Source organism: Malaya genurostris, chromosome 2 (genome assembly GCF_030247185.1).
Source record: "Malaya genurostris strain Urasoe2022 chromosome 2, Malgen_1.1, whole genome shotgun sequence".
NCBI lineage: Eukaryota > Metazoa > Arthropoda > Insecta > Diptera > Culicidae > Malaya > Malaya genurostris.
Genome location: NC_080571.1, coordinates 39478388 through 39504353, shown reverse-complemented (window position 1 = coordinate 39504353; position 25966 = coordinate 39478388). Strand labels below are relative to the sequence as shown.

The 25966-nt window shown below is 39.8% G+C and overlaps 2 protein-coding genes across 19 annotated transcripts in view; both read right to left on the bottom strand.

The window, feature by feature from the left end:
• The window catches only part of LOC131430720 (sex-regulated protein janus-A-like), a 428138-nt gene extending 420156 nt beyond the window's left edge, over positions 1-7982 (bottom strand). The window contains exon 1 of the mRNA XM_058595912.1: positions 7973-7982. The gene's annotated coding sequence lies outside the window, so the exon portion shown is untranslated. The remainder of the gene's footprint in view (positions 1-7972) is intronic.
• LOC131430710 (putative transcription factor capicua) overlaps positions 1-25966 on the bottom strand; it is a 152343-nt gene that overhangs the window by 26874 nt on the left and 99503 nt on the right. For all 18 annotated transcript variants that reach the window (XM_058595884.1, XM_058595877.1, XM_058595879.1 and 15 more), the window contains 8 exons: positions 20035-21116; positions 18812-19520; positions 18030-18756; positions 17853-17964; positions 17558-17776; positions 17357-17478; positions 4730-6675; positions 4281-4644 (listed from right to left, as the gene is read on the bottom strand). In XM_058595884.1, the coding sequence (XP_058451867.1) occupies positions 4281-4644; positions 4730-6675; positions 17357-17478; positions 17558-17776; positions 17853-17964; positions 18030-18756; positions 18812-19520; positions 20035-21116 (5281 nt within the window). The remainder of the gene's footprint in view (positions 1-4280; positions 4645-4729; positions 6676-17356; positions 17479-17557; positions 17777-17852; positions 17965-18029; positions 18757-18811; positions 19521-20034; positions 21117-25966) is intronic.

Genomic DNA, 25966 nt, shown 5'->3' with positions numbered 1-25966 from the left:
GAAATTTATACACTTTTCCGCAAGCCAATTGACAGTGGTTTTGGCATAGTGAGCCGACGCTAAATCCGACCAAAACAGTGGAGATGAAGGCAGCAATCTCTTCTGGAGACACTTAGATCGACAGATTTCTGCATTTATAGTTCCGGTACTGTAAAAAATGGTTGACTTCAAACCACAGGAACATATTGCTTGCCATACCAGTACCTTTCGACCGAATTTCTCCACTTGAATCGACCTGTCCGCATCGCTCACATCCTCTCCAACGACGACAGTAAAGTATTGTGGACCTGAAGGGTTTTTGAGTCCTCCTTTACATAAGTCTCATCGTCCATTAAAACGGATGCATTCGGACACTGCAAAAGACGCGAATACAATTTCCGGGCCCTTGTTGCTGCTCACTTCTTCTGTTCTACACTTTGTTTCGAGATTTTCTGCTTCTTGTAGGTCTTCAGGTGATTTCGCCTCTTGATTCGCTGGATCATTCCGACACCTGTTCCTGGTTTTTGGCCAAATCACGTATTGATATTGATTTTTTTTTTATTTAAAAGGTATTTTTATTCAGACCTATTTGCGTACAAGCTTTACGTGGCCGAATTAGCCGATTTTTTAAATAGTGTATTTTTTGAAGTGGATCTCGTTGTCACTCTTTTTCTAGGAGGAGAGGAGCTTCCATTTCCCTCCTGCGAGGGTTGAGGGGCACTTTGTTCGTGACTCGTCTCGTCATCCATTGCCGCATCGGTGGTTTTGTTGTTGATTTCCGTCTTCTTTTCGTTTTCCTTGATGTTCGCAGTCTTGAGCTCGTTGCTAGTTGCTGTAGATGCGCCTTGTTGTACATTGGTTGCAGTTGCTGGTTGGTTTGATGGTGAAACAGGAGTACTGCGCTCACTAGTTTCCATAGTTGAACGGTTGACCTTGTCTTTGGTTGAAGATGTTCTTTTCGCAGTTTCGGTGCAAGGTTTACCGTAGTGTGCAGGTAGTTCACAAAACTGGCATGTAACCAGCTGATTTTCATAGGTAATCAGCGTTTTACGCGGATGTGTCCCACCTTGACCACAAATGATGTAAGATGGAATTGCCTTACGTAGATGTATACGTACCACTCGCACGCCATTCCGGATACCGGGGAAAAAAATCCGCCATACTTCCCTTTCGATGGAAAGGATTTCACCGTACCGCGACATATTCTCCCGAACGTACTGATCGGTGGCCTGCGGGGGGAGGTCATGCACGCGTACTTCTATTGCATTGTCCACCATGTGCACAGGGATTTTGTATTTAATGTTGTCACACTCAACGCTGTGCACCTCGTTGTTAACCGAAGCGAATGCAAGTGCATCGCTTTCACGTTTAAACATAATGTACACACAGCTAGACGCCTTGTTGAATTGAATCTCAGTTACTTTATTAGCGTAAGATTTCAATTTCATTTGGTGCTGGTCTAACTTTGCAACGCTTGAAATCTATACAAATTGAATTTGGTCTTGTAGGCCAAGATTCCGGCTTTGTTAAATCGTATTTGACCATTCCGTACACTCTATTGTTCACTGTACTGTATTGTCTTTGTTTCTGTTGTTTCGACCGTAAATGATTTTCGACTGCGTCGTGTGAGATTGTTTGTTCTTCATGATTAGAGATACCACTTTCTTGTCCAGTTTCGGGTTGGAAGAGCCGGGTTTTCTGCCTCTTCCTGTTAGCTCATCCAAAGAATAGTGTTCCCCAAACTTATTATTGAATTGAATTGATGAATTCCAAACCGCTTCGCCAATTTTCGTATAGTAATACCCTTTTCACTAAGCCATGTGCCCAGAACCTTAATTTTCACTTCTATTTTAATACGCGACATTTCGAAAACGGATAATTTCAAACGCACAAATAAGTAAACAAACGAAAGCTGACAGCGAAACGCACAGCATGCTGTGATCTGAGTATAAAATTCCATCACAAATACATGCGTACAACACAAATGTATGTGGATAGCTTATTTTCGATACACTCCTTAAAACTTTTTAAGATTGTACACTGGTCCTCAGAAATCAGTTTCAGCTCTCAAAGAAGGAACTCAAATACTCCCTGCGAACGGTGGATAAGATCAAAGTCGACAACTTTCCAATTTTGTGATTCCTATTGACATCTCACAGAAATATGAGCATAACACAAGTATTGTCTCAACATGACATTACTGAGACAAATTGTGATGAAATAAGGGCAATCATTAGCAAACTTAAAAACAATTGTTACCTTGAGACTTTACCATCAATTTTGCATGTGTGTTGAATACTTATTCTAAAACTTAATAAAAATCCGACAGAAACATCCAAATTATCCTTATTTTTTTTAAATGAGCTTTCATTTTGCTGTTATTGATAACAACTAAAAAAGCTTTGATGCTTCCTGATTGATTTAAAATTGCTTATTTCTAAGGATTTAAGAACCAATGGGCGACTTGGGGTGTTGGCCTAATTTCGAATGGAATGCTCAACATAGAACCTGTATAGGACAATAAGTTGTTCCAACACTTCTACTGAACATCTAGCTCAAGCGCAAAATTGGGTATTGTCTCCTACTTTTCACTTGTTGAAAAAAACATGATGCTAACAATTGTTACTCATATTTGAGCTAATGAGTAATATTTTTCCCGATTTCTCACTAGAATTTCCGACTTTATCTCTCCCTTAACACTTCCGAATATCAATTAGTTGATCAATTGTATGAATTATGCAAGCATTCCCACATTTTTCGCAAAAACAAAGAAGGCATCACTTGAACTCGATTATCATGAATTTCGCACAGCGAAAAGTGCACAAATCTAACCAAACTGTTCTAGATTCGCACTAAACTGAGGATATTTCCCTTCGATTTGCGAACAACAAATCCTAATAGTTCTTTAGAAAACTTGTAGAGCCATTAGAACGGCTGATTTTGTTCTCCATCGTTGTTTTTTCACCAATGCAAATGGCATTGGCAGCTGTGACGTAATCGCTCTTGTCGGAAGCGAAACTAACTTTGCAAATGACACAAAATACATCTGCTCGCAGTGGCAATAGAATCCAAACTGATCCAATTTTTGTTGAGAGGTTTCTTTTCACGTGATTTCGTTTGTAGCTTTTTCACTAATGGGCGGTCCTAACGGCTTTAAAAATAGTAGCATATAGAATTTTAATTTCGATATTTCATTTCGGGTTTGCATTTCATTGAAAGAAACTATCCGGATGCTGTACGGGTTTCATTCCTGCCTTTCAGAAGGACCAAGTTGTGGAACTCACTACGATATTAAGCATTGTTGGGAACATTTTTATCGAACGATTTGTTGTACAGCAGCAGATATTTTGTTCTCTTCCTCAGAAGGCGTTCTGATTGGCTGGTGTTGACATGGGTCAAATGAGACAGGTTTTTCAATAGTGTACTATTGAAATACTTCAATGCTTTTTCTATACACGCTTAAGTTGAAAAATTTCGATTTTATTGGTAGTTAGATTATATAAATCCTTTCACAGATCACTGGGCTATGAGCTTTAAAAATACGAGAAAGGCAACGCGCCTAATGAATTATCCTCTTTGATACTCGTTTATACCAAACATTTAAGAAAAGTTTAATTTTGAATTATTTGAGATTATGTCACACAACTGAATATTTTATCATAAAATTGTGATCATAGTTCCGATGGCATGTAGCAAAAATTATGTTGATTCGTTAGACACAAAAAAAAATATTCGCGATCAAAAACTTATCACTCTCTTAGAGGGTAAATTTTGAAAAGGCACCCCATAGTAAAGTAAGTCGTATTCACGACAAAACAAGACTTCGTGGGTGTGAAGGTTCGAAAAACAAAAATAAATTTGACATAATTGTTCGTTATTGATTAAAGTTACAATCACAAAATATCTCAAAAATATAGTTCTAGATACTCTAATCCAAGCCTAAAAATATTTCCAAGCAACAGGTGGAATGATTTAAAAAATCTGCTTAAAATTGGTCGTGCTGTAGATGTTCAAAACCTGACTACTCTGTTTGTATGGTTTGTACACCCCTATTCTGTATTTCGATCGAATCGGATGTCGAACGAATGTAAAAATTTGCATTCTGTAATTCGATTGAGTGATGCTTTTTTATGGAAAATTCGATCGCGATCGAGCTACAGAATGCAAAATTTCGTATTCGTTCGACAAAATCCGATTCGATCGAAATACAGAATAGGGCTGGTAGTTTCCGAATTTTTACAGAAAACAAAGACGTAGTCCTACGTCAAAAAATATGCATCGCAAAAAAACAAAACACTTACCTGTGGGTTGAAACGGCGACACACCGACCGGGTTCTTGGGGCTACCGTACGAGTAGCTTAGCGATTGATGATGGAAACCATGATGCAACATATTCGGTGGACCACTCGCAGTCGAGTCGCCATGCACAGTGACTCCGGTGCCCAGACCCGATTGGTGTGAGACAGGCGGAGGCAATAGCGCTACTTTGATCGGCTTCGGTTTACACGTCAACGGATCCGACGGTGTTGTCGGTGCCGAGCTACTACTACTACTATTACCACAGCCAGCCGGAATCGGTGCAGTCGCCGTTTTCGAGTAGTCTGTTGGAACCGTCTGGTTGCCCTCGTTCGGATTGGAACCTGTTGAAACCATTGAATCTGAAACCTGCGAAGAGCAATCAGTGTGAGATCACGTGTTAATGATTGACAACGAAAACAGAAATATCCCCAGCCATCGCAACGCAACTCACCTTACTCCGTCCGCCGTAGTTCTCGCATTCGCCAGCGCCAGTGTCATCGTCTGCATCAAAATCGCTCACCTTTTCCGCACATTTGAGATCAATTTCGACCGTTTCGGCGATCGGTTGCAGTGCGGAATCTTCAGCAATCACCATCTGCTGATCGTCATCGGACATCGTTCCGTCGTCTTGATCCATCTTCTCCGGTCCAGTGCCGTCTACTCCGACCGTTCGACCGCCACCGTCGTTGGGCTCATCACCATGGCCACTGCTGCTGCTGTTGTACGGTGCAATCGTGGTGGGAATGATGTCGTTCAGTTGGCTTGCTGATGAACCCGTCACGCCAAGTTCCGACGGAGTCGTGGGACTTTTCTCATCGAACGAACCGTTCCCATCGAACGAATCCATCCGACCGCGACCATCCTTCGTCGAGGAGGACGATTTACGGCGATCCTTCGAACACCACTTCCACTCGGGGTGGGCTTTGAAGTGTGCCTCCTTCACCTCGCTGGCCAGTTCGTGGTATTTTGTTTTTTCCTCCGGTTTCAAGGCGTACCACCACTCGCCGAGAATTTTACTTACAGTACGATTGTCCTGATTGGGATGTTTTTGGTGCACCAAGGTGCGATGCTTTCTCGAGAAGATCATGAAAGCGTTCATCGGACGACGAATTTTCGCATCCTTCTTGTTCAGGGGACTCTTGGGATCCTTGGCTGTCGGTCCTCCAGCGCTGTTGTTGGCTGCCTGCAGCGCTGCACTGCAGGACTGTGTGCGTCGTTTGACTAGTGAGTCGTTGTCCGCTTTGCTGCTGTTGTTGTTGTTGTTGTTTGCTCCGCCTCCGGTACCCTGCGGGGTACCGGCTAGGTTCTGATTGGTGAACGAACCCGCACTGGATTCGATGTCCATTCCACGGAGCAGCTGGTTTCCACCAGCCGTGCTCTGAAAGTTGTCTCTTCCGGCCATTTGATTGTTGTTACTGTTGCAATTGGTTTTCACGGGCTCTGCTTCAAAAACATCATCATCTCCCTGATCGTCGTCGCAATCATCGTCGACGGCCGGTTCCGACGGTGGCGGTGTGCAGATCTTGACCGTCGGTGATGCAATCATCGTTGCCGTCGGCGGAACGCCGGACTGCTGAGCCGGGGAGTAACCCGACTGCGGCTGATGGTGGTGGTGGTGGACGAACGTTTTCGAGGCCGGAGCTTGGATTATCGGAAGTAATGTATGCCATTGAAAGATGGAACCCGTGCTAATGCCGTTTTTTGGCACGGTCACTGATTGTTGTTGTTGTAATTGTTGTTGCTGCTGTTGCATTATCGCAACAGGATGTGGTTGCTGAACTATAGTTTGCTGGATTTGGATCGTTTGCTGAGGTTGAATGAGCTGACCGCCAGCCGTGGTTTGCAATCGAGATTGTAAATGCTGCTGCTGTTGCGAACTCAGCTGTCCGGGATCGACAATCACCTGTTGTTGACTGGGAAAGGTTGAGTATAGGCCCGGGTGTTGCGTCGTACTATGGGAGGATGCTGGCGATATCCGAATCACACTGGTTGCATGACCGGTCGGAGGAAGGGAAACGATCGGTTGTTGTTGTTGTTGCTGCTGCTGCTGCTGATGTTGTTGTTGAAGCGAAGGTTGTTGTGCAGGTCTCAGCAACTCCGGTCGTATCAGCGGGGGTTGCTGTTGAACAGCTAGTCCACCGGGACCACCGAGAGCACTGGTGGAATTCATACCGTGTCCACCACCGCCGTACATAATTGGGCTGGGTGTGTTGGTCTTAAATTTACCATGATGATCCGATGAGGACGGTGCCGGACTACCGATCGGCATGAACACATTCTGTCGGTTACCGATCGTCACTGGGGACTGTGTTGTGCTGGCCAACGGTGACGAAGCGTGACCCGTTGGCGATGAGAAGGAATTGCATGGTGTGGCCGATCGGGAACTGCTCAGAGACACTGTAAAAACAGAAAAAGAAAATAGAAAAAAAAATCATTTTTCATTCGATTTCCAATCAGAGCTTCAGTCAGTCACTATGGCCTATAGAAAATACTTAAATTTACGGAACCTGCAAGTAATAACATATTAAAATTGTGATTGATTGTTCGCAGTTCATTTGATGACATTTCATTGGATAGTTTTCTACGAACGCTTCCGATCTGAAGACACTACTTTTTTCTATTAACACACTTCAATTACTAAGCGCTGTTCATTACAAAAGACTATCGATCTGTGTGCTGCCAATCAATACTTCAATTATTATCGACATACAACGATAGTTCTATTGATTCGACAGATCTCACAAATACCACTACCAGGAATATTCCGGTACGATCTGGATCAAAATTATGTTAAATAGATAACGATCATACTATTTTATGTAGAACTATGCTATCCACTTACTCAGACACTTCACGTAGAGCTCGGCTCCCGTTTGTAGATCGCAGAAATTCATATTCAAATAATTCATACTGGAAAAATATTGCTTAATCGAAGATAATTGTGATTATGATTCAACGAAAAGAAGAGAAAAAAAACAATGGTGGATTCACTGGGCTTAGGAAAAATACTATCAACGTTTGGCACCGATAGTTAGTAGCAATGATGATCAATCAAGTATCCATCATAATTCACTTTCAAAAAACTTCAAATATTCAATCTAATGTACAAAGATCCGTTTTTATGATTTAAATCACATCGGAAAGTTCACCGATTAAAGAAAAAAAATAGCAACCGATTCTTCGAAAAATGTTGCTTGGTGTCAACGGAAATCTGTTTGTTAATAACGGTACTCGTGAACTCCCGGTCTTTGTCCCCAGTTCGATAGGTAGTATCCCGTTTGTGCTTGGCCCATCTCTCTCTCTCTCTCTTTCGCTGTTTCGGGTGCACTCCCAGCGGGATTTGCCTGCATGTGTCTGTCTGCCTGTGTGTGTGAGTGTAGGTCCGTGTTCGTCATTACCGGGATGAGTGACTGTTTGTTTAATGAAGCTGTTGAATCGGGTTTTTGTTTCGTACGTTTCGCAGTCCCGTTCTACGACAGGTACCGAACCAAACCGAAACCAAAGTATATGGGCGGTGACCGAGTTCTCGGCAAACAACAATACACGAGTGGCCACAAACAGTGCACGCACTGTTGCCAGGGGGGTTTTTCTGTTTAGTAGATTAATGCAGTTTAGAGGTGTAATGAGATTCACACGGGATAAACCCATTAATTTTTGGTGTGAAGAAATCAGGTAAATAGAGATTCATTTACACTAGAGATGGGCAATTCGTTCGCGAACGGTTCAAAAGAACTAGTTCTTGTGAAAGAATGAATGAGCAATAGTTCTTTTTTCGAGAACGGGAGTTCCTCTGATGAAGTGAAGGGACCTTTTTTTTGCTCGCATAACTTTTTATCGAGAACGTTATTTCTGTAATACGAAAGTTTCATCATGAAAGTTAAGTTCAAATTTGTGGTACGGTTATATAATTGCTCACTAAATTGCATGATCTAACAAAACTAAGTTTTTGTTCAGTCTTTGCACAAACAAATATGAAAACTATGAAAAGAACGAACGAACGGCTCAGGAGAACTAGTTCTTTCAAAAGAACTATGCATCAGTGAACAGTTATTTGAAATGAGCTGTTTTGCCCATCTCTAATTTACACTAGCAATGCCAACGTTTGGCAATAGTTTATACTCAGGCAAACCGTAAAAAAAAAACACAATATCACAAGATTATTATGTACAATATACATCTACTTTTGAACATGTATCTTATTTATCACTATTAAAATTTTTATACGAATATCTAATAGATTCGACAATATATGTTACAGTTTTGAAAAATTTTACATAAATTTTGAAAAGTTTTTGAAGAAAATAACAACTTTAACATTGTCATAAGACCATCTTATGTTATATATTCGATTTTTAGTTGATAAAACCATTTGCAGGGTTGTTACGGTCGCGCGGATTTCGCGATTTTGTTACCAGAAATTACAAAAACTTTCCGATATATGTGCTTGCGTTGTCCCATTCTAATGCGGAAATCGAAAGAAGATATTCGCACTCAAAGATATCGATGTCTGATGGAAGATATCGTCTCAGTGAAAACACATTCAATAATACAAAGAACTTAATTAATAGAATGCTATACATTGATAATATTACAGGGTGGCAAGTGAATTAGCGATTTCAAGTTCCCGGTTTTTTCTCGGTTTTCCCGGTGCGCGAGACTAAAAATTCCCGGTTTTTTTAACAGGCCCCAATAGCCTATGTTCAGGGTTTTTAAAATATTTTTCTCGTTCAAGATTTAAGTTTAAATCCCATGTCCAAAAAAACATCGAGAGTTGAGAAATAAGTATTTTTCGGGTATTTCCTTGGAACTACAATTAAAAATCTCATCCACAGTTTGTCCAAACGTTCATCTTCTGAACTAACAGTACCATCGAGCCCAATGTATTCCATCTTTATTTTGTCTTTTATTTCGCCAGTAACTTCGATGTAACAATAGGTTTAAAACAAGAAACATATCCGGCCAACGGTGATGAAAGTGATCAGTTTGAAACTTTGTATGTTTCTTCTGAAATAATATGAGAGCAACAAATTATATTTTGTAGTAAACAGATTCAATAATAGTGAGTGCTTTTTGCATCTGTTCAACAATCATTCTTCAAACCAGCAAATACATACTCAAAGAACTCGATTACTTTCATTTCCATTGAGAAGAATAGAGAGCTGTCATTCTTCGATAAGGAACTCCAGTTCACTCAATCTTCGAGGAGAACTAGTTCTTTTGGACCGTTCGCGGACTGACCATCTCTAGTGTATTCCAATACTTTTTAGCCTGATATAGTCTGGAAAAAGTATAAAGTTAAAAATTCAAAATGAATGAATTAAAGAACAACACTCCTCCTGCAAACCCGATTCCTTCTAACAACCAGTGGCGTCTCGTGACAGAATTTACGGGTTGTGTACTGCTTATATGATATGATATCAGAACCGTTTCGACGTTGCAACTAAGACAGCAATTTGTTTTCAACTGCCATAAGCGTAAGCCACTGAAGCCTCTCCTGCATGTGTGCCTACAAGTTCTCATAGAGCCTATTCGACCAGTTGTTCAGTGCACGAGGTGCACATGAGGACGAGACGCCACTGCTAACATCATATACGATATACGATAATCTTCCAGAGTTGGGTTTTGGCGAGAGAACCTTCCTTCTAGAATTCTTAAAATGTACGCTTGTCACTTTTCGAAAAACAATAATCTATGCCTCTAGTGACTGAGATGATATAAATTTGATCCTCCTATTGATTCCTATCATCGACAATCTTCGACTGCTCATTCGTCGACATCAATATCCTCATCATAGCTCATAATCTTCTAAAAAAATTAAACATAGATTCACTGAACAGGCTCTTACTAACTTCAGCTGTCAAAGGAGGAAATCAAATACTCCTTTCCTTGCAAACGATGGATAAAGTGTTCTCACAATTCGACATTACTGAGACAAAATTTGGTGAAATTAGGGGAATCATTAGCCGGCAACTAAAAACACGGCTCCTAAGAATTTAAAAAAAAACTAATAAACATGTTACCTGATGCTACTTTTACCATTATGCATACTTATTCTGAAATTTGAAGACAAACACTAGAAAAGGTCCTAAGTACAAATGACAGTTCCTCTTTCTTTACTCTTTCTTTCGATTATTACGGTCCTATCGGCAATCCTTCTATCTTACACTTTGCAGAGAATAACGACTGGAACTATGAAACTATCAACTTTCGATTTTCTGTTAAAAAAAATGTTGGAAAATACAGGAATACGTCGTAATAATTGAAAGAGAAAATAAACAAAGAGCAACTGTCATTTGCACTTGGAATCTTTTCTAATACTTGTCGAAATTTAATACAAATCCAGCAGAAGCATCCAAATTAATCTTATTTTTCAGTATGAGCATTCATTGTGCTGTTATTGATGACAACTAAGAGAGCTCTTATTGATTTAAATTTGCTGTCAAACCCATACAAAAACCGTTGAGACATGAGGTGTTGGCCCATTTTCAATGGATTGTGCACCATTGAACCTGTGTGGGACAATAAGATCTTGTACTGAACTTCTAGTTCAAACACAAAATTGCCTTCAACTTTTCATTTGTTGTATCAGGAAAATGATGCTGAAAATCGTTAGTAAGATTAGGACTAGTGAATTTTTTCCCGGATTTGCACTAAAATTCTCGTCTTTTCCCGGTTTTTCCGGCGAAACCAAATTCGCGACTTTTTCCCGGTTTTCCCGGTCACTTGCCACCCTGATATTATCACAAATTTTGTTTGTGATAAAAATCTCATTCTTAAAACAAAATTTGCAACACAGGCTTATTAAGCGAAGTTGGACAAGAACAGAAGCGGAGAAGAAAAAGTTAAAACGTTCATCTAGTTCTGGACCCGACAGGATTCCATCCGTGGTGATAAGAAATTATTCTAATAGTTTGTTGGTTCCACTATCCAACATTTTCAATTGCTCTTTGCGTTCTGGATTTTTTCCTGAAATATGGAAGAAATCCTATATATTTCCGGTTGACAAAAGTTGGTGGGTAATGTCAGAAACATGACTGGATGACGTGGATATGAAATGTCATGGTGTTTTTTTCTCACACTTCTTGATATCTGAACTGAAAGATGATATGTTGTGTGAATTTTGCATAATTCCATTTCTTAATTTCCAGAGCAAGAATTTCTTTGGAAAAAGTATCAAAAAGTTCTTTACTAGTTAAATAATTAATTTACTGAGAGGTACCACGAGAATGCAATGTCGTTCACTGCATCAAAACCGTCGTCCGAACACGAGAAAGACAAGTTGTGAGTTTTTTTCTCTTTGATACTCGTTGATACCAAACATTTTAGAAACTGTGATTAGTGTAAATTTAGTAAATGGGGGGGATAGTAAAGTAAGTTCACGACAAAAAAGTAACAAGGGTATAGTATCCAACTATCGCGGAATTGCTACTTTCTTCGCGGTATCGAAATTGTTTGAAATTATAATTCTGAATTTCATAACACATAGTTGCTCTGATTGCATATCTGAGACTCAGCATGGATAACCCACACTTCCTTCATCATACGTTCTTTACAAGCACGACTACAAGTAGATTTTATAAACACCGATTTCTCTGCTGCGTTCGGCTAAATCAATTATAACGTAACGATCTACACGTTAAGTAGACTGGGATTTAACTGATCATATTTAAATTGCCTTCGATCATAGCTAACTGGTCGTGAAATGATAGTGAAAATAAGCGACTGTACAGCATCACCATTTGCGCTTTATCCTCTGGAGTTCCTCAAGGAAGTCACATTGGACCGTTTATATTTTTACTGTATCTCAACGATCTACATTTTTCGATCAAGTGTATGAAACTATCGTTCGTCGATGACCTTCAAATATTTCATATAATCAAATCTGTAGCTGACTCAGAGTACCTCCAGAACAGTTAGATAATTTAACTAATTGTTGTAAAATCAACAAAATTGTTTTAAATGCCTCTAAATGCTGCGTTATCGCTTTTAGTCGCAAAAAGTTTGTATTCAAGTTCGATTATAATATTTCATAAACTGTTTTCGAACGTACATCGTCTGTTAAGGACCTGGGTGTTCTTCTGGATTCCAAGTTAAATTCAAAGCCTCTAAGCTGTTAGGATTTATTTTCCGCGTTACTAAAGAATTCTCTGATGTACATTGCTTGAACTGATTCAACGCAAATTCGTTCGATTCGCTCTCTGACGTCTTCCATGGAGATATCCTTTAAACTTATCGAGTGGTAATGACCGCTGCAAACTGATTGGTCTCGATTTATTATCTGTCCGTTGCTATGTTTGTAAGGCTAGTTTTGTAGCATACCTACTTCTGTCGCGAATCGATTGCTCCGAACTACTGTAATTAGACATTTGACGTTGTAATCTTTGATGCTTTTACTAATTATGGATATAACGAGCCCATTGCTAGCATGTATCGTATATTTAACAAATGTTTCAATTCTTGTGACTTCCATTTATCACGTAATGTTATCAAGAAATCGTTCTTTATGTTATTGTCTCATTAGATTTAGTTGCTGTAGAAGCACTATATTTAAGGAAATATATCATTTGGATGATTGTAATCTATTGATGTATGAGATGACGAGGTTTTACGCCTGCCGAAGAGCAAGTTTGACAGAAAATAACTCCAGTGGGCGTTTCCCTGCTCCAAATAAAAGAATAGAATATGAGGAGGAAAAGAAAGACATTCAGAGTAAAATCCGACAACAGGAGAAGGCGTTGCTTCAAAAAACAAATGCCAAACAGGAAGCGATTAACTGTATTGAAACTGCCATTAAAAAGATTAAATCAGATCATCCTGATGTGGTCTAACTTAAAATTCTTCTTTCTGGTTTGGTCTAATATAACCAGATCTAGATTGCGTCGCTTAATCCCTCCTAACCTGTCTGGTTTTGTACTACTTTCTTACAATCCCGCCTGAGCTTTCTTGAATCCGCATAAGGGGCTCTAGAAGATCGATTGTCCTTATTATCTTTCTCCGGACCACATCAGCGTAGAGGCCGTGTGGCATCCGGCAGCAAAAAAAATTCAAGAGGTTTCCTGTTGTAAAAAGCCACAACTGCAGGATTTCCTTTTCCTAATTTTAGTTATCAGATTTGTTCAATGTTTCAAATTTAGTTATTCTTTTTTACTGAACTACCTTTTCATTCAACATACAACTGAACAAAAACAGTTTGAACGTAGGAAATTTTTTATCTATTTCTTTGAACTTCAATGAATAGTTCTACCTGATAAAATACCTTTTCTTTTCTAGTTTTATTCTCGTTTTGCGAGTTTTTTTTTCTACGTACTATGGACCACTATTGAGTGGATCTGCTTTAGGATTGTAAAACAGAAATAAACTTAAAATTAAGTTTGAGGGAAAATTGGGGTAAAACGATGTAGTACGATTAATTGCGAGACATAGAACTATTGGTTTACCATAATTGGCCCAAACATCGATCAGCAGAACTTTTTTCCCTGTGAATTTAAGGTAGAAGAAAATTTGGGGTAAAACAGTATACAGTTATTTAAGGTCCTTCTGATAATATTTACATTGATTTATATGAAATTATTAAGTACTGTCGCACCTTCTATTGAATTTCGTCTGGATCCGACTTTCGGTTCCGACGTTACAGGGTAAAATGTGCAAAACAAATTAAAAAAGTTCACTCCATTTTCTCAGAGACCGCTCATTCAATTGTACAAGCTTTGATTCAAATGAAAAGCCTTACAATCCCATGTAACCCTACCGTATTTCATCCGGATACGACTTTCGGTTCCGGAATTATAGACAATCAAGTATAAAAAAATAATTTTCAGGAGCGTGTTTTTATACATGACACGGAAAATCGAACCAAATAGATTCAAAGAGAATAACAGGTAACCTTTAGAAGATAACGGAAACCTACACTGGACTGAAAGCTGAAGCTAGGCGTATCGGACTGGTCATAAATGCGTCAAAAACAAAATACATGAGCGGAAGAGGCTCTAGAGAAGAAACACTACGCCTCCCACCACGAATATTGATAGACGGTGACGATATCGAGGTGGTTGACGAGTTCGTGTATTTGGGCTTACTGGTAACCGCCGACAATGACACCAGCAGAGAAATACAGAGACGTATTTTGGCAGGGAATCGTACGTACTTTGGACTCAGAAAAACCCTTCGATCGAGAAAAGTACGCCACCGCACGAAATTGACCATCTACAAAATGGTCATTAGACCGGTTGTTCTCTATGGCCACAAGACCTGCACTATGTTGGCAGAGGACCAACGCGCCCTCAGTGTTTTCGGAAGAAAGGTACTGAGGACCATCTATGGCGGAGTGGAGATGGAAGACGAAACGTGGAGACGGCGTATGAATCACGAATTGCAATAGCTGCTAGGAGAACCACCCATCGTACGGACAGCTAAAATCGGACGTCTACGATGGGCTGGGCATGTCATAAGGATGTCGGACGACAGCCCAGTGAAAATGGTTCTTGAATCTAATTCGACTGGTACAAGAAGAAGAGGAGCGCAGCGAGCAAGGTAGATCGATCAAGTGGAGGGTGATCTCAGAAGCATCCGTGCCTTGAGTGGCTGGCGACGAGCAACCATTGACCGAGTTATGTGGAGACGTATGCTTGATACAGCAAAGGACACCCCAAGCCTATAGTTGTTAGGTAAGGAAAGTAAGATTCAAAGAGCCGTATAATTCTTCCGTTAGGTAGGATTGGTTAGTTTATGACTAAATACGTTGATACGTTTCCCGAAGTAGCGGAAGAATCTTCGCAAACTCAGATTGAAATGAAAAGTAATATGTGTCTTGATAGTCGATGTAAGATTTTATCTAGATTCGGCTTCTGGTTTCGGAAAATGTTGCATAAATAGTAGGAAAATACAAGATAAGATTGATCATTGCACCTTCCGTTAATCGATAGTTGATCTTTAGTAAGGTTACGTTTCACACGTTTTTTCTAGGTAGCCGGATGCCTTAATATACTTGAAGGATTTGATTAGAAAGCAGGGTTCAAAAAAACGTTTGCATTTAAAAACATGGATAAAATTGTCGAGTTTTCATGGGTTTACCTTCACTCGCACTGACTAGCCATGGAGCATCAATCATAGTAACCCATGAGCCAGCAGACAAATTTTGACAGTTCTATTACTCGAACTCTAACCGTGATGTGCGCGTTTAAAGAACGGCACCTCACCGCGTCAAAAACAGACATCGTGCGGCACTTTGTGGAGGCCGGATACGCCCGTTTCGGCATCTACAACATCGAAAGAAAGTCCGCTTCCGGAAGGCCAACGAACCTGACTGGTCAGTGCAACCGGTTAAAAAGTGAAAAAAGCAATTATCTGTCTTATCACCATCCGAAAAATAAGTCGATTTTTTTTAAATCATTCGCTTCATTTTTACACACGGTCTATCACGAAGTGCATCTACGGATGGTTTACTTCAGCTCAGCTCACTCCTCAACTTTTTTGGATTTACAAAGTATATTTTGGATTCATCTTCTGGTAATCCCAGACTTTATTGATCAGCACCGACACCGAAGAGTCCCGAACGTAGATCGACTAAGTAATGGGAAGGAATGTTGGTCCAACACTTGTTGTTACTAGAAGCCGTAAAAACTACTGCGTATTCCACAAATGTAAAAATATTTGAATGCATCACAAAACTCATGGACTTCCCGAATAAACGTATCAACAAATTTTAATTTGAATTCTCGGAACGTCTTGTTTTTCAGCTCTTATTTATGAAAACAGAATTCAGACTTACTAAATGTAGACTAAGCGGAAAATTTTGTAAGAGATATCGCGGAGCGAAGAGGGATTTCGAAAAATTTGACTGAATGAAACTGATTCATAACTTTGAAAAAAGAGAAAATATTTTTGAAATAACTGTTTTTTGAATGAAGAGATAATTAAGTAAAACAGAACAACCAGATGTGGAACGTTCAGAAGTATCTGATGAAACAAAGAATCTCGATCTCACCGAGATTCAACATGCTGTACGGTAATGCTACATGGAATGAGAAGTTCCTGGCCTAACGAAGAAAAAGTCGTTTTTTTACCGTGATTTCTTTTTTTATTCTTCAGTATAATCTTCATCAGAAGTGATACACTTGACCCATCGGACCTCAAACATTTTGATACCCTTTGAAAACAAAAAAGATTTATCAAGGCCTTTAAAATAGGCTTCCTTTTCTGCAATGACATTCGGCGCAAATTTCTTTCCTTGGAGAAACCTTTTCAGGTTTGGAAGTAGATAATAGTCGCTGAAGGCCTGGAGGTCTGGAGAATACGGCGGATGGTGGACCAATCCGTACCGCAAATCAGTCAATTTCACCGTTACTTTTATGCATGAATGGAGCGAAAATTTTCCACTCTCGGCGCACATGCCTACTGCGATCCTTTCCCTACAGAATATCTAGTTCTGTAAGAGCAAATTCAGCAGCTGCAAGATTCATATGCGTGGTCTATAATGTAAATGAAACTGAAACAAACGTATCCCCAGCAATCCGTTTTAGTTTTATTTATTCGACCAGTTCTACTGTCAAATTTAAAACTGGTATACATTGCCGTTCTATTTTTTCTATATTTGAAACACAGATAAAACGCTGCTGGAGCTGCCAGTTTATTTTGTTATAATTTCTAGATTTAAATTTTAAAACTGACATTAATAATGAACTAGAACACTCCTGAATATGCCCTAAATCTAGAAAACATTGTGTACCGCAATGCAACATCGCAATACAGGATATGCCAGAAGTTTTACTTTTTAGTTTTTTTTTCCTTTAAAGGCTTCTCTGGGGACCTTAGGGTGAAGGTTTCCAGATACCCCAAATTCTCTACCAGATGAACTAGGCTACGCCACCCAAATGAACACCAATAACGCTGGAGGAACCCGGGCCATCAACAAAACAATAGATTTCTTCCAGCATACAACACAAACGACAAATTCCTATTCATATTGGTAACGAAAGACATGACCATATTCTGCCAGTTTGTTTGACTATTTAAATTAAACTTGAAATAAATAATTGTAATACGATGAAGGAGATTGGATACAATGAATCAGCACACTTACCGAGCATGTTAGCCACGTCCGTTTCTTCCTGGTCAAACCGTCCCGCTACCCGGTAGTTTGGCGACGTTTCGGAATCCCGTGAGGTGTCCTCGTCCAGTTGTGTTTTACTACTGGAGCGACTACTGCAAGGATGAAAAGCGGAGAATTTAACGTGTTGGCAACGTGAGCGAACAATCGAACAGAAAATAATCCCATTCCTACCTATTGAAATGGTTGGCAGTTGAGCTGGTGGATGCCCGTAGCGCGTTGCCCTTCTGGCTGAGATGTCGCGAGCAGTAGCCACGCCTTTGAGATTCTTTCGAGCAGGTTTCGTTCGAACACAACCGCCGCCACTGTTTGCCGTTGAACTTTTTCCTTATACCGCTCGGAGTGCATACGACATCGCCCTTCTTGAAGCGATGGGGCGTTGCCGCTTGAGATCTGTGGAAGAGTGTATGTGTGTGTGTATGTGAGGCATCAGTGTGCATAGAATGGGGAGGTTTTTTTCCTAGCCTACCTTGGAGTTGCTGGTTGAGATCTAGGAGTGCTGCGCTGATCGAGCAGGCTGGATGTGCTGCCTCGGCTTTGCATGCTACTGCGCTTGCTGCTTCCTGAGTATTTTTCGTTTTCTACAAATAGCGGGTGTTTTGAAAGAAGAATCTATTATGCGTACAATATAATTTGATAAACCAACCTCCATCCATCGGAAAACTTATATCCTCTCGTCGTAGTTCGTCATCACTTTCGTAGTCATAGTTGTACGGTCGATTTGTGCTACGCAAATCGTCTGGACTGCCACCAGAGGTTAATACTGTATTGGAGGTACTGGGCGCCATCAGTTCGTTACTTGCATGCGATTGCGGTTGTTGTTGTTGTTGTTGATGGGCTAGATGATGTGCTGCTTGGTAGTGATTACTTGCCATCAGTGTTGTTGTTGGTTGACCATCCGCATTGCTACTGCTGCCTCCGGTTGTCAGTTGAGTCGTTTGGAAAGGCGAAGTAGCAGCCGTCCGGTAGTGTTCCTCGTTGGCGTGTAACGTCGGAAGTATTTGTTGCATTTGTAATGGCACAGGTGACTGCTGTTGCTGTAGTAGCTGTCCTGAGTCGTAACGGGACGTAGCAGCATTTGTCGCGGCTACTCCGCGACCTTGCGTAATGCTGATTGTTTTATACTGTACATTTCCTCCGATGCCTCCGGGAATACTGTTCTGACTGTACATGATGGCATTCGTTGGAGCCGACGAAATCGTCCCCAATGCGTCCGAATTGTGGTAGCTTGTGGGGGCAGACTTACTTACCGGGACCGGTTGGTTCCTGTTTCGGGCGCCTTCCACTGCTTCCACCATTTCTTCCAGTTCATCCCACCATGGAGGTTTCAGCAATCGGATGTCCACTCTTTTCACCAGTTTAATCTGTGAAGGCTAATGTGAAATCGTTATGAAACTGAGTTTTTTAAAACCTATAAATTAAACTTACTTCTTGGGCATTACTTGCCGGTCCTATCAGTTGAACGGAAAAGTGCTTGGTATTGTTCTGTATCTCCTTAACGACGGCTTCCACAAAAACGTTACCAGCCGGATGTGGCGGAACGGTTTGTGCCCTGACACAGACCCGACAGCCGGGTACCACATCGGCCGCCGACGGGCAGGCATCATCGATAATGTCGTAGCGGCCAGCGCCAAAAACGTCACCGTACACCTGCTGACTGCCTTCGGGGAAGTCGAACTGCACCACCACCGTACTCGGTGAAGAGCTAGCCCGTATCACACCGGACTCGTAGAAATCTTTCCGTTTCGCCAACACCCGACAGTGGTTGGACCAGTCACTCAGATCGATGAGACTTGATGGGGCGGCACTAGCCGTCAATGCCGAAGATGACGCGACCGCGGTCGACGGTAGCAGCGTCGTGCTGTTCGAGGTAGTGGATGTACTGACAAGTCCCCCGGTACTCGCGGGTTGCTGTGGTTGTGGTGGTAGTGGTGCATTGTTGCAGTGATGCGACTCGATCTCCGAAGAAGCAGCATTGCTCACCGGAGGAGCTGTCGTGTGGTTCTGTTGCTGCTGCTGCTGCAGTTGCGGTACTGACGACGAAACAGGCGCCGTCAGGTGCAACATTTGATGTTGTACCGACTGGACCAATGTGGTTGGTGGTGTGACTGCCTGTTTGTAGTTGTTAATAGGAGATCTGGGGGATGGAAAGTTTAAATTACAAGTCGAATTACAAATAGAATTTATTAGTAAGTCGATTCGTAAATTTGGAACCAAACGCAGCATTTTTTTACGTTTAGCAGACTGTGGAAACGCAATCGGTCTTTCGCACGAATAGAAGAAACAGCACTCCTTTGAGTGAGCAGTCATGTGACTCTACCGGTAAACGCACCGCCGACGTGCGTAGGCTCAATAGTTCTCCGATGCGTCTTCGGTGGAAAGGCAGGCATATATTTGCATGTTTGTTTACGAGTGAAATGGGGCTATTTTTAAACAACAATGCGAGCGTTTTTTTTTTTTTTAAATGAGTCCAGAAGCTGTAAATACGGCGTGCGTGTCCGTGTTTGCACTAGCGTACATGAAAAATCTACTCGCCCGGCAGATACAGATAAGTTTGACCTTTCAGAAAGTCAGAATTTCGGCTTTTGGTTTTCTTTCTTTTCTCTAACAAATCATCTGAATATGAATGAGAAGATTCCTGCTCAACTTACCCGTAAGATACGTTGGTGTAGATTTTTTTATTTGTATAATAACCATCCACAGTTTGTTGCATCCGAACCGTTTGTGATTGCTGTTGCTGATGATGCTGTTGAGGCCGTGCCAAATCCGCCGAAAGTAAAAGATGCCTATGTTGTTGTTGTTGCTGCTGCTGTTGCTGCTGCTGCTGCATACTGCCCCCTCCTACCCCAATCATTCCGTAATGTTGCGGGTGTGACCTCGATCCAGTGATAGTGCCGTTGTTGCTACTGGGGCTGCTACAGCTACTGACTTCGTCCATCGGCACGTGGTGATGTGGTGTCACCGAGGTGACCGTTATTATTGCACCTAAGGTGTTGCTACTATTGCTGCTGGCCAGCGAAGGTGACGCCGATGCCGATGGTGGCCTGCTGTTTGGAAGTTCCGTGTGGCTGCTGCTCGAGGTGTTAGTCTCGTTCATGCTTGCATGCTCGTTGCTTATGCTAACGTTACTATTATTACTATTATTGTTATTTACAGTACTGTTGCTAGTATTGCTCCCGTTGATTAGTGGCGTTCCACCACCGCCGCCCGTGTCCGTCGGTGGTGGCCCTGTGCCACCTGCACTGCCCCGGTGGGATTCAATTTCCTCGAGCTCGGCCAGATCAAACTTCCGTTTCTTCGGATGCTGGCGAGGTTGATTTGTACTTCCATTGCTAGTGTTAGCTGATGAGACTGCGGCGGCTGCAGCCACCGAGGCTGCAGTCGTTTCTGCTGCCGCCGCCGCCGCCGCTGCCGCCACCGCCGATGCTGCTGAATTTTGAACAGTCGAGGATTGCGATATCATCTTGTTGCCGAGGCCGTAGATGCTACGGGTTGTATCCTGCCGGTGCTGTTGCTGGGCGCTGCTGCCACTAGGGTGATGATGATGATGATTGGCACATTCACTAGCACTGCCGAAGGGTTGACCTTTCACATCGCTGCTGGCTGTTGCGGTGAGGTTGATGCTGGCGTCGCCGGCATAACCGACCGGTGCCACAACGTACAGCTGCCGAACTGCGCCCGCCGGTTGTTGGTAGTTTACCGTGCCAACACTGCTGATCACAGAGGCCGGAATCTGCGGAAGTAAAGGAAATGATTATGGATTAGAATCGATCGCAAGTTGTGTAATAAATTGTTCTTTTTTTGTCAATAAGACGTGACAAAGAGTACAGAAATCTAGACTCTAAAGATTGATAATTTTATACGGTTACATTTAACGTCTATGGTTTTGTTAAGTAGGAATGAAAAAACCACTATTCTTTTCGAGGGCTCAAACTTAAAAAAATGAACAGTTAAAAAAGTCACAATTTCTAAAGTAACACATTTCGTTACAATAGCTTATTTTAAACTGAGTTGCAACAAGAATTGTTGAACGTGGTTGCAACTAATACCTAATAATTGGTGTGACATTTTTCTGACTGACGTTTTGTACATGTTGGCCTCAATTTCTTCATGTGTTCGCTTGATAAAATCGCACCCCTTTGTGAATTATTCCGAATAAAGGGCTTCTTTTTTGTTCCCAGTCCACAAGAAAAACGATAAACAACAACCGCGGTATTACTTTTTCTACCGCCAATGCTAAGCTGCTTAAAAAAAGGTTATACCAATTTTCATTCATTGCAAAGCAATATACTGTAAAGCAGCGTTTGATAGAATGGATCATGAAATACTTATAACGAAATTATCCCGACAGGGCGCATCGAGAATGTTTGGTGCATGGTTGAGCCGACGACACGACCAGATACTCAGAAGAAAAATTGGAATAAAAAGTTTCCGTGAGCGATTTACCACCAGTTACCACAAATATAGCGACCCCTTGATAATGATGAAAATAATATTCTTGAGCAACACTGTTGTGGTTGTTACGAGCTTGTTACCATGGTATCCCAATAGTGCAAATAAACATAAACAAATGGATAAGTTATATATTCAGCGGGATACTATTTTCGGGAATACAGGCTCAGTTTAACAAATTGTTTCTGTATGGCTTAGGATGACTTAGGTAAAGACAATAACCAAGCTGGATAACGAAGCTCAAATCTTATTTTTTGAAGAACATTTTCGATTTTAGGTTCGATATTACCGGTACTAGAAGTAGACGAATATGGAGTATGTCCAATATGTCATTTTCAAAGAGAACGCTTTAAAATCTTCAAACATAAGTGTTCTCCGGTGCTTATGTACATATTTTTAAATATCTGAAGCATATGAAGAACATGCAATAACTTCTTATCTTCGAATTTTCTAGTTCGGTTCAGTCGTGGCATCCCAATAATCAACTGACGATGTTTATCTACGATAATCACTACCTTTTCTCTCAGTACTGTCCTCATTCTCCAGGTTTTACGAACTATTGTTCAAACATTAAATCATTTTATTTTGTCTGTTGAACGTTCATGGTTTATCTCAACAAAACTATTCTTCGAATTTCGACAAAATTATTTTGATTTGATAATAAACACCAGTTTCTACGGTGCAGGAAACTGTTATAAAAAGTAGAGTTGTTTATTCTTAGTTGCCAGTTTTTAATATTTTTCGAACGATTCAATTTTGACATTACGAGCAGAGATACCAGATATTTTCATAGAAAATCTGTATTCCTTTGTATAAAAAATCTGTATTTATCTCTATTCACTAATGAAATTAAATTTCTGCAATAAAATGATCTTTAAAGATGTTATTCCAATAGATTATTCACGCAGATAAATTTAGCATGTTTAAAATAACAAAACAGTTAGTAGATTTTTGAACTTAAGAGAATTTCATTTCATGCTAGATCATGATTGTTACAAACCAATTTCTCCCTTCTACATCAACAATAATAATTTGAATCAAAATTTTGGTATAATCAAATGTTTGCTCCGACTGAGTTTATTATTGAAATGAACTAACTATTTATTACATGTCAATCAAAGTTGAGTTAATGTTATCAGCCATGTCCTTGTTGATTCAATCCAGCTATATCTTCAAAACAAGAAAAAAATTGGATCTATTTATCTATGATCTTGTTTGTGTTGAGATATAACTAACTTTACTGTTAAAAAGAACGGTAATAGTTTTATTTCTTGTGAACCAGGGCATTTTTTTTTATCCCGCGGAAAAAGTTTGTACGCGTGTCATAAGTAAAATTTTATCTGCTTTTTTTTTTATTTCATAGAGCGTTCAATAATTTCATAGAGGGTTACCAATTCAAGTGTATGTATTGATAATTAAGAATATTTTTGAAAATTGCATAAAATACACAACACATTTTCTTCACAAAAAAAAAATGATGCAGGATCTCTATCTTGACAGGACTGATGGAGCATCTAACCTTTGGATGTTATAAAAATTGAAAAACCTTGATTATGGTATGTGAATAATTCGATCGTTCATCAAAAAAATTAGAGGGTTGTATTCAAGACACGACCGAGCACAATAACATTAAAAATGAAACGTTTCTAGGGTCTTCATAATAAATACAAAAATTAAGATGATAATGATGATGATACACTAAACTTCACTACACTTCAAAGTTACTTGAAAGCTCAATTTTAGGTACAAACAACCTAAAGATTTAGACCTGAACAAATGAACTATTTTGTTTTATGATGATAATTTTCGTTTAATTCCTGGTGGGACAAAACTTGTCAGTCACATTCAATGAAAAAGATGAATACAACTTTATACTGAATCCATTTGCGCGCCACCGTTTTGTTCTTATGGTAATGGAGATTTAAGTATGCAAACCGATCCGCTGCCAAATTAAAACATTTTGAAGCTTACAATATCGAATCTTTGGAATCATTTAAATTAGGAAAATCCATTAACAAATCATCGAGAAACAAGCGCTGCACATTAGATCCAAAAATCTATCGCCGATAATTCAAAATTGGCCTGACAGTTACCAGAAAACCAAAATAAAATACTCAATTCAAACCAATTTTTCAATGGTATGCAATTGAAATATTCAAATGACGTTATCTCATAAGTTTAAGTTAAATGTTTCCAAATCGATTGGTTGTTGAATTATATAAATCCATCAACAAATGACCGAGTTATAAGCGTTAGAAATTATGACAGAAAAATGTTACGCGATTAGTTTTGCATGTTTTAAATTGACACCCAGCCTCGGGAAGCGAAGTGTAAGGCATTTTTAATGGCAAAATCGACCAAAAATTTGCTAAATACATGAGATATTTCAAAAGAATCGGAAACCACGCTGATTCGGTTTTTCAATAGCTAGATGATACATAAGATACTCAAGCGAACACGGTGTTGCACAGACAACAGGAAATTTCACCAACACATAATGCAAAAGCGACAATCCGTCAAGTGAACAATCCAGTCATCAGCTCACTGGACAAGCTACTTGTTTCATTCACAGTCAAACATCAACTAGGCAAAGAAATATTGTGCAGCCTATATTTATAGATTTCTCTTCATACTACGCATAACGATACGGTGTTTTTTATGCATGACGCAAAGCCTCCTATGCCGAACAAGAAGTTGACGTCATTTTGCACAACAGGGATTGGTGGATAAAAACATAGGTCAGTTCCAACCATTTTTTCAATAGTATGCTATTGAAATACTGAAAAGACGTCGTCATACATGTTTAAGTTAAAAGTTTCCGAGTCGATTGGTTGTTAAATTATAACAATCCATCAACAAATGACCGAGTTATTAACGTTCAAAATTATGACACAAAAAGGTTACGCGACTATTTTTGAAACTTTTAATTGACACCCGGCCCCATATAGTGAAGAGTAAGGCATTTTTAATGCCAAAAACTCCGAAATATTTTGAAAAATTCATAATTAAAAGTAATTGTTTTTTTCAGGAAATTTAATAACGAATACAAATCGAAAAAAAGTAGTATCCAAATTTCCTTGTAAATTAGTTTGAAAGAAATCATTTTATTCTTGAAAACGAACAAAAATGTATGATTTCGACAAACAAAAGCGTTAGTTGAAATAGCTATATTTAAGGTAGTTTATTTCAACTAAAAAGTTTGTTAATTTAAAGCGCAACAATTCTTAACTTTATCGAAAGTTCGTTCATTCATAACAAATTTCTCAAATTGAATTCACTGTGAAATTGCTTGTTCAGAAATTGACAGGAACGCACAAGAAAAATATTTGTTATTTTTTTCAAAATGTTGTTTGAAACAAACTAACCCACTGAGTAAAATTGATTATCATATTTTGTAGTTTCAAGCAGCAATGTTTTTTATATCAAACCAGATTTTCTTTTGCCACTATTTTAACAAAAAAAAAATCGTTGCGAGAAACCCAAACTTGGTTATATATACAATTTTTTTCTCTGCGTGTTGTTATAAAATTGCAGATTCAATGAGTATTTTTTTTATATCGTAAGTCATTGCCGCACTGACAGGAACATTCAACGATGAAATTTAATAGTTTTTGTTATCAACCACAATTGAATTGTATTTTCATATACTTTTTTCGTTTGAAAATGTTGACTTGGAATTCAAACATAGAATTCAACCGCCCAATACGCAACGGCAAGTCAGGTCATACTTCTCAGTCTGACAATAAAGTTTCATGATGCCATGACTTCCTTGAACATCAGTTCAAATTGGTTTCAAATTATAATATATATGTATTTCAGCGTTCATCATCAAATAGCTGCAAGGAACATTTCCATTTTAATATTGGAATTCAAACACTAATAGCTAGTTCAGACGTAAAAGTTTCATTATTCCTTTCTTACTTTTTGTGGTATCTGCATAAATCTGTATTAAATTATGGAAATCTGTATAAAATCTGTACTCTGTATTAAATCTGTATGCGCATGTAAAAATCTGTATAATACAGATAAATCTGTATAAATGGCATCTCTGATTACGAGTTACTGGGGGGTAGTAAAATTTGCGATACAGTTTTGATAGACGAGTGGCAGGTCGTGTCGTCGGTTGAGCTC